Raw genomic sequence first — 12,939 nt, 5'->3', positions numbered from 1 at the left:
CCTGTGTGTCAGGAAAGTAAGGAGCCCAGGGAGTGACTGTAACCAAGCTATTTGTGACGACTGGAAACAGGGTGTCCCCACACCTGCTAAAAGAGATGAGGACTCAAGAGTCTCTGTTAAACATGCCTGTGGTTACAAACACCTAGGTTAGGCCATCATTTGTGTCTTGCCTTAATTTAGATTGTGTCTGTCTAATCATTGTACCTCGCGGCTCTGCTTTGTGGTTGTGTCCAATTAGTAGGCAGTGATTTAAATGACCATAGAAGAATGTTGGTTGTCAGCAGCTGCTCTGGTATAAATTATAGTTTGTTTATTACGCTAGCTAGCATATGGTTATTATTATTCTTTGCAGTGTTATAACTAACCTATGAACCAGTTTGTATTCAGTATCAAGTGATAACTACAGGGAGGTTTTGGTCTTTATCTGTCTGGCATATGCACAGCTGATTTTCAAACAGACCCATCATGAACTGTGTGTAACCCACATAGACAAGAGTAAAGAAAGGAGAAATCTGACAATATTTTTACGATATGTTGAGAAATTCAACATCCTTTTTATTGTTTACAATCTTGAAATGCATCCATCTTCCATGATGAATATTAGTGTCTTTACATACACAGCCATGTCAAAAAGAAGGGGTGGTGGCGACCTAGACACCACCTACTGCTAAACACCACACTAGTCTCGTCTGCATCTTTTTTGTCCTTTTTTTAATCTTTTTCATAAAACCATCAGCAAAAACACAAGCATCACTGATTTAAAACACGTTGAAAAAAGGGTGGATGGGGGTATGGTGCAAATACATCATTACGGTCAATAGGAGAAAGACACACGAAGATAATAACAGAACAACACTTATCAGAAAATAATAATCAGAAAATAAAACAATGACATTAACATTACAGTGTTGTCTGAGAGAGGGAAAGCTTTACATTTATACACAAGTGGCAAAAAAGCTAAACATGGTACATATACTTTATAAACTGTGTGGTACGGTGCAGGCTTCTCATTGTCACCCAATACGAGGAGAATAAAGGCCGGGGGTGGATGCCCCATGTATTACACTACAGAGGCACATTAGAAAAAGGGGAAATCCCTATTTCATTAACAAAGTAGAGATTGTCCTTGGTTTTTACAAAACTTAATTGCAATAGCTCTGATTATTCTAAACCAGGTTTTTCTAATGTCATGGGCTATTTGTGTAATATAGTAAATTAGCCTCTGTTTCAGAGATCCAATTACCTAGTATCTGGGTTTAACTCTGTGTCTCTAGGGCAGTGGATCGACGTCAGGTCAGAAGCCTGAGGTTCTGAGCTTAGTGCATTGTGTAGTGTGTTGATTTGCAGAGGAGACTAGGTGGCCTCACTCAGAGTTCAAATATCATACAGATATCATTTAGATTATATTACTATATTTAAAATAACTCTCTCCCCTATATGTCCCCACTTTACGGTTTTAACTTGAGCTTTTATACCTTAAAGTTTATACACATTCATATTTTAGTCTATGTTCCTATTGGCTTTTCTGCAGATGTGGGCATAGGGATAAATACATTGGGCTAAGAGTTGGGAACAGTGGAAGTCTAGACTGTTGATGATGCTCAACTTTAGGCCAGCAGCCTAGTTCTGTCTCAGATTGACTTTGATTGAATGCTGTCTAAGATCTTAAAGATCTACTGTAATAACAGGTAAGCTGCATTTCAAAAGCTATTGGCCATGTTTCTGTAAACAGAGTTAAAGTGATTACATGAAAGGCTTTTTAACTTAAGAGGAGTTTGCAACAGTAGACACAATGTGACTGTACAGTAATTCTGACAAAAACAGGATGATAACATCCAAGTCCTTTCTTGCCTCAACAGTTTGTCGCATTGTTGTGACATTTTTGTTTGTTTTCTTCAAAAATATATATTTATAAATTATTGGTATATTTACAGTAATATACAAACCAAGTGCTTGAACAAGAAAGATAATGGATGGGCTGTGTGAGATCATGGAGATGGGAAGGGAAATATGGATTGGTAGAGGTAGGGTTAGGGAAGAGGGATGGAACTTCTCATTGTGTTGCATGTTTGATCAAGGGAATGTTCCCAGAATGTTGCTGCTATGTTTGTCTAACGCCAGATGTGCACCATAGGAGGGGCACTGAAAGCTGACAGTATAGTTCCAATAATGGTCAACTTATATTCTCATTTGAAATGACCAACTGTGGTTTGACGAAAAATTATATGAAAGAGTTTCATCCCTCCTCTCATTTATAAACAGAAGCCCTTCTGTAATTATGGAGAAGATGCAAGAACTGAAAAGTGTATATACAATATATACACATAGAATACTGTTCCCCCAGAAGTCCAGCCCTGTTTTGGGCTTCAGTCCAGCTTTTTAGTCCCAGGACATGAAGGTGAGGGAGGTATAGATGGGGTAAAGGGATGATAGTGGATTGAGATTGAGGAGGGGAAAGAGAAAGAGCATATTTTGATCTAAGGCAGCATCAGAGACACCTCACAATGTAAGGAACCTCAACCATTTTCTGTTGCCCTCAAGTGTTCTATAGGCACTTAGTCTCGTCTGTTGTTACGGCGTCCGCTTGACGACTCCTTTTTCCCACTCTCCTTCCTAGACTCAGCTGAGGACGGCTGCTTATAGAACCCTGTGGGGGGCTGGCTCTCACTCTCCCTCTCTTTGCCGATCTGCTGCTGCGTGAGGGCCAGGTAAGGGTGCTGGGGCAGGATAGAGGAAGGAGGAGGGGTGGTGGGAGAGTCCTGCTGGGAGCTCATGGCTTTGTGTTTGAGACGCAGTTTGTGAGGCAGGGCAGTGCCCTTAACCTCTGCCTGGGTGTCCCCGCTTTGGCATTGGGAGGAGCCCTGCGGGGAGGGCAGAGGGGACCCTGGCTGGTGTGAGACAGACAAGTGCTGGAGGTAACTCCCGGCGTCAGAGAAGGAGGAGGACGGGGACTCGTCGTCCGTGGAGGCATCCTTGTCAGAGCTGCGGGGGTCATTGTCACTAGAGGAGGTGTCTTTGCCTGAGGTTAAGTGTTCTTGGTAGTACCCCTCACTCCTGGCCCCGCCCTCATAGGTCAGTTTGGGGGGCTCCTCGTTCTGGGTGCTAAGATAGCGGTGACTAGCCTGGTTGTGGTACAGGTGGGACGTGACTGCCTCCTGTTTTTGGAGGATGTCTGGAGCGAGGCCCGCCTGGGTCTTTTGCTCCTGTTGCAGAGCTCTGTACACCTGCCTCTCTCCTGCCTCGCTGTGGCAGTCTGAGTAGTGGTACGGAGGGGAGTCTAGTGTCTTCCTCTCCATCTGCTTGGTCACCTCTGCCAGTCTCTCTGAGCTCTCCATGTGGCTCTCTCGAGCCTGGGCCAGATGGCCGGCCTGAGAACTCTGCTGTTGGGCTGTCTGTTGATCTATGTCCTGCTGCCTTTGGCTCTCCCCAGGGTAGGAGGCACTACTGGAGCGGTAGAGGATGACACTCCTCTGTTGGGTGGGTGGAGGGACCTGACTGGTCTGGCTTGTGATGCTCTCCTGGTGGTGGTAGGAGTGGTGCTGTTGGCTGTGGTAGACCGACTCCATCTCTTCCTGGTGATGTGTGGAGGACAGGCTATGGTGGACGTTGAACATGCTGCTTCCAATGTCCATCTCCAGGCTGCTATCCTCCTGCTTGATCCCGTAGACCGCAGGCTCTGGGCTGTCCCGGGAGGACCCGTCTGACATGTCTGAAAGGGACCCATGGGGGGAGTACGTCACCAGTTGACTATGCCCCCCCCCGCTGCCTGACTGCTCAGTCTCAGAGGAGTCAGAGTTCATCATCACCTGGGAGCTGCTGGAGTAGCCGCTGGAGTAGTAATTGGATGTGGAGGATCTCCCATTGCCTCCATTGCTGCCTCCACTAGTGAGCTGCTGGCTCTTCTCCATGTAGGAGGCAGTGGTGATAAGGCCAAAGCGCAGCTTCAGCTGCAGCAGCTCCGTCTTCAGGCGGCAGTTCTCGTCATTCAGCACCATGACGCGGTTTTCCAACACCATGTCGTTCAGTCGTCGCTTCTCCCTGGAGCGTTTGGCCGCCTCGTTGTTCTTACGGCGCTTCTCCCAATAGAATGCATCCTTCTTTTCATCAGAGATGAACTCACGCTTGCGTCTGCAACTCATGCTGGGCTTGACGAGACGGCCCTGGCGAGAGGGGGTTCCTTGAGGTGATGGGAGAGACTCTTCGTAGTTAGAGTATGTCTCTAAGCTGTCTAGGTTATTTTCTGAGCTTGCTGATTGGGGTTGTGAATTCAGGCATTCCATTGTTGCTCAGTGGAGGACAGTTTGGAATATTGCTACAACCACTGGAAAGGAAACTCAAGGAATGGGGTGATAAGGAACAGTGGGATTCAGCTATTTCTCACTGAACGAATGAGCTTATAGTTCAAGTGTCTAAACTGGCCAAGAAGATCAAGAAACGGTGGAACTCTGCGTTAATTCCCCTCATTTATCCAATGTATGTTCAGCCTTTCTCTAGGCAAGTCTCTTCAGCTCTCACAAAAAAAGTGGGTCAAAGCTGCCTTGTAGAGAAAAAAAAAGAGTTCCTGGAGTGGAGAATGTGACAAGCTTCACTGAGCAATTCTCTAACCTTCTTTTCTCTGTTTTGTTTTTCAATATTTTTGCGAGAGCGCTGTGCTGAGCAGACAGAGAAGTGCTCTACTGCTCCAGGCGTGTTGCAGGATGTAGGTCACCCAGTCTATCTCGGCTTGACAGTCTCTTGGGAGGGGCGCTGCCTCCTCCAGTAGGTTGCAAGATGAAAGGCTGAGGAGACAAAGAAAGAAAAGGCAAAACTCTTAATCCTCGTGGACTGCTGTCGACCACTATGCATTCAGATTGAAGGAATAATATCTTCTTTATGTCATTGTTAATTAAGTCCATTTTAGTTTTTGGCATGCCTGGTGATCAAAGAATTTTGAGGAATAATTAATAATACGCTCCTTCTCACATCCTCCTGCTTTCATCTATGTTCTGCATGTCTGGCTTTGACTGAATTGTTACACCTGGCAACCACTAGACCCTAGTAACCACTGTCTGACCTCATGGCCCTTCTATAGAGCTTCTCTGTCAGTGGTCCATGACCCCTTAAGGTATCAGCATGCTTCAGTTCGGCTGGCGCCTTGCCGAACCGAACGAGTGTGCTTGCACACTCCTTTAAAATACCTTCGCTTGGAAAACTAGAAAAAAAAGCGCCAATAGTACTTTGTCCATTTTCAGATGCCGTAGCCAGTATACACTTCCTCAAAATAGTCAGAATGAATCTATGATAAATCAAGAAATCTGTCATTAATTTTGACGTTTTTGCAGAGGAGATGTTAGTCGCACAATTTTACATATAACTGAGGTGTTTGGTGCAGTATTTCTCAATGAGAAAATGTTCATGAAAACGATTCTGTACCCTTACACAATGTATGCACAAACTCTTCCGAACTGTTTTGGCTGGGAAGCATGTGGACGCGTTTAGCCCTGCATGTTGACTTGCATGGTGTAATAAACATGAGGCCAATATAGTAGTTTCTGAGTAAGACATTACACATTTGCTATTTGTGACATTATTCCTCCGCCTTTGTAATCATAACTGCGTGTCTGGCAACCAAGTCGAGAGCACATGATTACCATGTAAACTCAGAAACAGTAATACTACCTGAAATTACAGTATTCGAACACATGGAATGATTGGAAATTGAATTTGTAAGCTTTAAACAGCCATTATTGACTTATTGCATGGCTGTTATAAATAGTCTTTCAGGCAGATTTATTTTAAGAGCCAGAACAGTGAATCACCCAGGTGCAGTGGGTGTAGGGTTCCCCTCATTCCATTTTAGAATTCTAGGTCAGGAACAAAGATTCCAAAACAACCATATTAAGAAACAGCCCACTACGTTTACATAGAAATTATCATGAATTGGAGAATTTACTGTAAGTGTAATAACCGTAAAGATTCATATTCTATTTGCACAACCAGTTCCTGGCGGTGAATGAAGTCAAAGGCTCCCCGCAAAGGAAAAGAAGTGGAGAGGGCATGGGATTTTAAGGTAAGGGCAGATAAGGTTATGGGGGGTTAATTAATGAATATAGGTCAAGTCTCAGGAAGGATTGGGGTGGAGAATGTGCCAAGCTCTCTTGAATTATGACACCAGGGTGGTCAGCCTCATAACTATGAAGTGTCTGGGAACCTGCTCAACAGGGACTCTCCTGGTAATGAGGTAAACAGAGATAGATGTGTCACTAGCCAAATCTCTTAAGTATGATTTTCATGAATAAGCCAAATGGCTTTTCCGGTGTCTCTTTTCATGTTTCCAATTTGTCTCTGCTGGTTGTGTACCAGTTAGCCTATTTTATCTGTGTTGCTGACTAACTGGTTCAATATCAATTACATTCCATACAGGTGACTTGAGGCAAGCAAAGGAATTCAACAGGCACCTGAGGATGGATTCTTCCTGGAACATTTCTGAGAACTCATTCAGACAGACTATGTTCCCTTGATCCATGGTTCCATTAAGCTGGTCTGGTATGCTTTAAATCAAATTACCTAAATCAAATTAGTTGCTGGCCAACAGGAGTTGTTTCATCCCTGCCTCATTTACTCTCATTTTCTTACTGAACAACATGAGTTGAGACACATTGATTCTCTTTGCCTCTGTAATCTCATAATCTGTCTTTTCCATATTCTCCCTGGAGTCTGGGGCAAAATGATGTATCTACCAATTGCTCTACACTTTTCAAATGTGGGTTCAACACCAATTTCTCTTTCCAGGCACAATTCAGCAACAAAACGAGCCAAATCTAGATGGGATATTACACCCCTAGTTTTTAAATTCAAAATGCTTTGCTTCCCACAAAATGATGACAAGCCTTCTAGGTATGGGTCATTTGGGTCCCAGTAGAGACTAAATAGGGATACAGGCTATGATTATGCCTGGGAAAACGGTTGAGACAGGGCCTGATAATGCACTGCTAAATGCAGTACTTTAAGGTCCTCATTCCCAAAAGCCATTTGTGTGTGGCTCAGGGGCAGGGGGGAAAGACCACAGAAACCCGGGACCACTCAGTAAATCCTGGCTGTGACTAGTGCCTACACGGCATGCTGGAATATAGGTCAGTGGAACCACGGGTGAGGCAGGGAGAGAGAAACAGAGAATTAGAGAGTACTCTATTTATAGAGGTGAAAGATGCATGGAGAGAGGGACAAAGAGATGGAGAGAAGGGAGACAAAAGAAAGGGGGAAATGAGCTCAGATGACAGCACCTCGCAGGATGTAAACAAACGGGGTACTGTACCAGCGTTAACAACATATCACCCATGGCAACAACAGTTTTAAAAAAGGAGGAAACTAATCATGTCAACATCAATCCCTCCTTATCGAACAACACACTTCCACTGCGCAAACAGATTGACTTTTAAAAAACTAAGCTGCTCATCTCCTCTGCGGGCGGCTGGAATTAGCTGGAGACATGAATGGAGCTGGATTGTTTGCTGATTAATGCATCACAAGCTCTTAGTCTCCCACTACTCCTACAGGAATAGAGCATCATAATAAGTGTGTATCCCACCGAAGCACAGCGTGCCACCCTTACCTGTTAATCAGAACGTCTAAGCATCAAACCTATCCACTTCAATAGTGTATCTTATAACTAACCGCAGGGTACTGAGATAGTGATTGCCAATGAAAGGTTCATGTGTTTTTATGACAAATGTAGTGTGACCTGCCAGAACAAATGTCAAATAGTAAGAAATTCTACTGCTTCCCTTTTCACCCATCTACTATGCTTACGAGGCTCTGTGTTTCAATGGAACACTCCTACGCTTGTGGTAGACCATAATGAATTCTATGTCCAATTTCATGATAAAAGGTGAACAAAAAGCTGCATCTCATCAGAGTATGAATCTGTTACTGATAGCACTGTTTAACATGAGCACACATCCTTGTTGTACTTAATAAATATAAAGTCATTCTACCACAGGAAAGGGCTTGGTTACATTTGTGAAGTGATCAAAGAGAATCTAAATGTATGCCATTTACAATTATTGGGTCCAAACAACCACACAAAGCTATATTTGGTGGGGCTTGAGTGCAAAAGCTTGTTTGTTGAGCTCTTAAAGTAATGGGAGCAGGTGTAAAATAAGGAGGAGGCCCCCAGACCGGGGTGCCAATTTTCAATGAGACTGAGGAACTGAACTGCCCCCACTGGGGAAGAATGCAAATAGATGGCTTTTTCCAAAATTCCAAGTAGGTTTGGGCTGATATATGAGTAAATAGAATAGTGACATTTGACATTGACGATATATCGTGATGTATCAATATGTTGAAAATGAAGTCTAAATTAATTAACTAAGCCTTATTTTGTCCCAGTCAACACTAAGATTATTTAATGAGAATGCGACTATACCATTGTAAATAAGTAAAACAATTGCACAATCTAGAATGATTTAGTCAGTAACGGTGCAGAACTATTATATCGGATATCGCGATATTTGGAGTAGCACATCGTAGAAGGGGTCTCCCCAAATATCGTACATCCCTGATTCCAAGACTGGGTTTATCTTCCCAAGAAAAAGTACACATTCTTGTACATGCAGGCGGAGTTCCAAGCCAACTCCTTGTTCCATAAACACAGCCATATCAGCCTCCGTTAAACAGGAAAAAAAAGAGTGACCCAGTGCAGTCCATGTGTTTCCCAGTCACATGTGCTCCCTTGGCCTACTTCTCTGCCTCTCCCTCCCAGCCACAGCAGCACAATAACAAAGCACCTACTCTATCCTTCATTATCTTTCATTGTGCCAGGAAACCCTGAGAATGTCAGGCGGGTCAGGATAAACCCCACTCCACATTGTTTACCATCAACTACATTAGGAGTGAAACAAGACATTGTGCACGCTGCTCTAGTGAAACAAAGGTAATCTCATGATAATTATAACCATGTTATTACCATGTTTTTACCAATAGCCTACTAATACAATAAGGAATATAGTAGCTGATCACTGCATTGCAATTACAAGCAATTTATGGAAAGGTTCATGAATCCTACAGAAAAGGGGTGTGGCACAGAAAGTGAGGCTTGAAGAAAATGTATAAAGGCTAAATGAATATGTTTCTAATTGTGTATCACTATGATATGAAGGAAACCTAAATGTATAAAGGCTAAATGAATATGTTTCTAATTGTGTATCACTATGATATGAAGGAAACCTAAATGTATAAAGGCTAAATGAATATGTTTCTAATTGTGTATCACTATGATATGAAGGAAACCTAAATGTTTATTAGGCGCGTTTATCTGCTGCCCATCAATGTTTCTGTTCTGCATGAATTGATTGGGTGTCTTTGTTAAGCCAGCTAGGATTTATTTTGGTAGGTTTATAGTCTGGTATTATAGGGGGCCCTGCAGCACATCCCCTCCCCGTTATGACTAATGTGACCTACATTTGGAGCTGGCATAGCGTTCCACCTTATGCACCAACCAATTAGCCCTCAGAAAAGCACAATAGAGGCTATGGGTTTCCACTGATTGCGTCATCTCCCCTACCCATATCTGTTATAATTACTTAAATAATTTATTATGCAACCCGCACCATTACTAGAGCCTTCAGTGCAATGTGTTACAAAAATTTAAAGCATAACCAAATGCTTTGCGTAATTTCCCATTGTGCACAGCACACCTGTACCACAGCACACCTGTACCATAGCGCACCTGTACCATAGCGCACCTGTACCACAGCGCACCTGTACCATAGCGCACCTGTACCATAGCGCACCTGTACCATAGCGCACCTGTACCATAGCGCACCTGTACCATAGCGCACCTGTACCATAGCACACCTGTACCATAGGCTATATTCTAAACTATATGGTATTGATTAACTTTGTGAAAACATGAATAGCGTGTGTAGTATTAATTCTTATATGCATATAGCCTAATAACTGCATAGGTTATACGTTGAGCAACAGTGTTGCTGATACGGAATTGTAGACTATAATGCACGTTACATAGTTGCTGTAGAGCATTACATTGTCTAAAATTGTTTCCCAATATAACTAATAGCCTACACGGCAGGCACATATCCACGTCACATCACACGTGTTTTAGCCCTCTTCAACATACCACTACTCTTTGTGGTGTCTCTGAACATACCACTACTCTTTGTGGTGTCTCTGAACATACCACTACTCTTTGTGGTGTCTCTGAACATACCACTACTCTTTGTGGTGTCTCTGATAAATGTACCATTTGCATATTATAACAGATCCCCAGGGAAGTCATTCAAGGCAAAAGCAAGTTTCTTGCACATAGCTTGTTGCCCTGTTGCATTCGCTACCCGTAGGCTAATCCAACAACTTGTCACGACTTTGAGATAGGCTCACATTTGACCCAGCAGCCTAAATAAGGACAGAAATAAACATGCCCAGTATATCCAGCTCACCTTACAGAAACAGCCAATACTTTAGATTATCATTCATATCCAAAACAATGTTTTCAGAGATGTAGGACAGCACAATATTCCAGTAGCCTTTACTCTAGATTCAGTTTGCCCCACTGAGCAGGGGAAGGGTTAACGGGTTGGCTAACCTTCCACAAATAACTACATGTGATGGAGAGAAGTGTGACCTCAGACCATCATTGCCTCAGACTAGACGTAACATAGTAAACGTAAATCCGGGACACTCAAATAAGTGCATGTTACGCTTGGTATGGTTACAAACACAGATGGTTACTTAAGGCAAAAACAAAAGTAGTGTGGATGGGTGGGCGTATAAGGCGAACGTCTAGCAACCCAAAGGTTGCGTGTTTGAATCTCATTATGGACAACTTTAGCATTTTAACTAATTAGCAACTACTTTCAATACTTGTCAACTACTTAGCATATTAGCTAACCTTTCCCCTAACCTTTAACCTAAAGTTAACCTTATCCACCACCGTAGGCATAACCCCTAGCTAGCTAATGTTAGCCACTTAGCTAATGTTAGCATTAGCCACCTAGCTAACAGCCACAACTAACTGCAATTCGTAACATATCATACGAATTGGAATCGTAGCTTATCATACGAAATGGATGATTGATCCACAAATGAATACATACCATACGAAACACAACATACTAATTGAAGTGTCCTGGATTTAGATTTACTATGTTTACGTCTAACCCTGAGTCCAGGTGTAGACCGACAGGGAATTTTTTCCAGTTGCCTCACATGGACTCATAGCCTTACCCAAAAGACACGTTTCGTGCCATAATGGTGCCGTTCCAAGTCTTAAGTGTCCTTTTAACTCACAAGCATTTAAATTACAATGTTAATATATATATAGAGAGAGAGAATTGTCTTTATATCATTTACAATTGGTAAATTAATTTATGTTGCTGAAATAAATATCCATAATTTTGTTACTAAAGAATAGAGGAATTAATCCAAAGAATAATAATTTTAACGTATTTCAAGTTATTGTATCTTTCAATATTTTCAAAACTCTACTATGATGGGGGGTAAACGAAGCTACTCCAAATAAGTGTGTTTTCTGTGGCCCCTGCCACCCAGCGTTCCTTAATCTGAAGGAATTCCATGCACCCCCTTCTCCTTATCATCCTCCTATACATTCTGCCACTAAATAGGGGGGAAACGCCTCGCCTTGACAGAACATAGATAGGGTTCAACGTCCGTCACCAACATTATAAACACTTCGCGTTGTGCCAAAATGTTTGCAACAATGTATCAGTGAACTTGAAATTCATGCAAAACAAAAATGATGAAAAGTCTAATCGAAGTGCCACTAAGTAACACTGAAATTTGTATTATTAAACAATTGGATTGAATTGTTTTCAATAATAATAAGTCACATTATACACATAAATCGACGGGACATTTAAAGGCAATCCATATCAAATAAATGCTTACCTTGTATGTGTAAATAAAAACCCACAGTGCGAAGTCTAATATAACAGCCACGCTTCTGTTCAACAATTCCTATTTCTGACTACTATCGAATTCAAATGTGCGATCGTCCTTCAAGTACAGTGCGAGCTCTGTGATTAGTGCCTGTGTGTGAGCATGAATTCTGTGTCGCTTATTTTGAATCTGTTCTCTTATTACGTTAGGGACTTGCTACAATTTCCTCCTCGCTCTCTCAATGTCTCCAATTGTATGTTAGTAGGTCAGTAGTTGCATAACAGAAGTCTTTGGGTGCCTAGTCACGTTTTGTTTCTCGCTCGCGCGCTCCGTATCTGCCCCCTCCCCTTTCTTCTCCTTCGAATTCTGTTGCAGAGAGATGGGGAAGAGGAGAGAGGGGAGGGACTAAGCCAGACTTGCTGAGATGTAGGGTGAGATACCCCTAATTAGGTTAATAGAGTGAGAGAGAGACTTGGAAAAATGGAATGGTGGGGAGACATTTTTAGAAACAAGCCTTCAACAGAAGATATATAAAGAAACAATTGTATCCAACAGCTGTTGTTTGGGGGAGAAATGTGTGCCCCTTTATTGAATGGATAGGCCTAATTACTCCAGACGGCTCAGTTTCGCCCTTTTAAATATAGCTTTATTTTTTCAGCTTTATTCTAATGAGCAAACCAAAATCTATTCACATTGTCCCTCATTAGCACATGAGTAGTTCTTTCTTCATATTCAGAAGATTGAATGCATAGCCTGATAGCCTAGGCTTTAGCTTAACGTGGAGCAGGTGACATGGGTTTGAATCCAGTCGGACACATTTATCAGGAGCTACAATGGTCAGTTACAATTGTGACATGGCCACATACAATTGAGACATGCATATCGCAGGGGTAGACATAATATAGTAAACGAAAATCCAGGACACTCAAATTAGCTATGTTATGTTTGGTATGGTATGTATTCATTTGTGGATCATCAAATTTATCAAATTTATTTATATAGCCCTTCTTACATCAGTCCATCGTCCATTTCGTATGATGTGTT

General features: G+C 42.4%; 1 protein-coding gene across 1 annotated transcript; it reads right to left on the bottom strand.

Moving 5' to 3' along the window:
• Positions 1–527: 527 nt before the first annotated feature.
• Positions 528–12,157, bottom strand: LOC120038366 (filaggrin-like). Its single transcript, XM_038984144.1, has 2 exons — positions 11,905–12,157; positions 528–4,778 (listed from the first exon to the last, which is right to left on the bottom strand). Exon 2 carries the CDS (start codon positions 4,278–4,280, stop codon positions 2,556–2,558), a length of 1,725 nt encoding a protein of 574 aa, XP_038840072.1. The 5' UTR covers positions 4,281–4,778; positions 11,905–12,157; the 3' UTR covers positions 528–2,555.
• Positions 12,158–12,939: the final 782 nt, after the last annotated feature.

The sequence above is a fragment of the Salvelinus namaycush genome, chromosome 3 (genome assembly GCF_016432855.1).
Source record: "Salvelinus namaycush isolate Seneca chromosome 3, SaNama_1.0, whole genome shotgun sequence".
Lineage (NCBI taxonomy): Eukaryota > Metazoa > Chordata > Actinopteri > Salmoniformes > Salmonidae > Salvelinus > Salvelinus namaycush.
The sequence above is the reverse complement of the archived record's forward strand: the minus strand, read 5'-3'. Positions and strand labels throughout refer to the sequence as shown.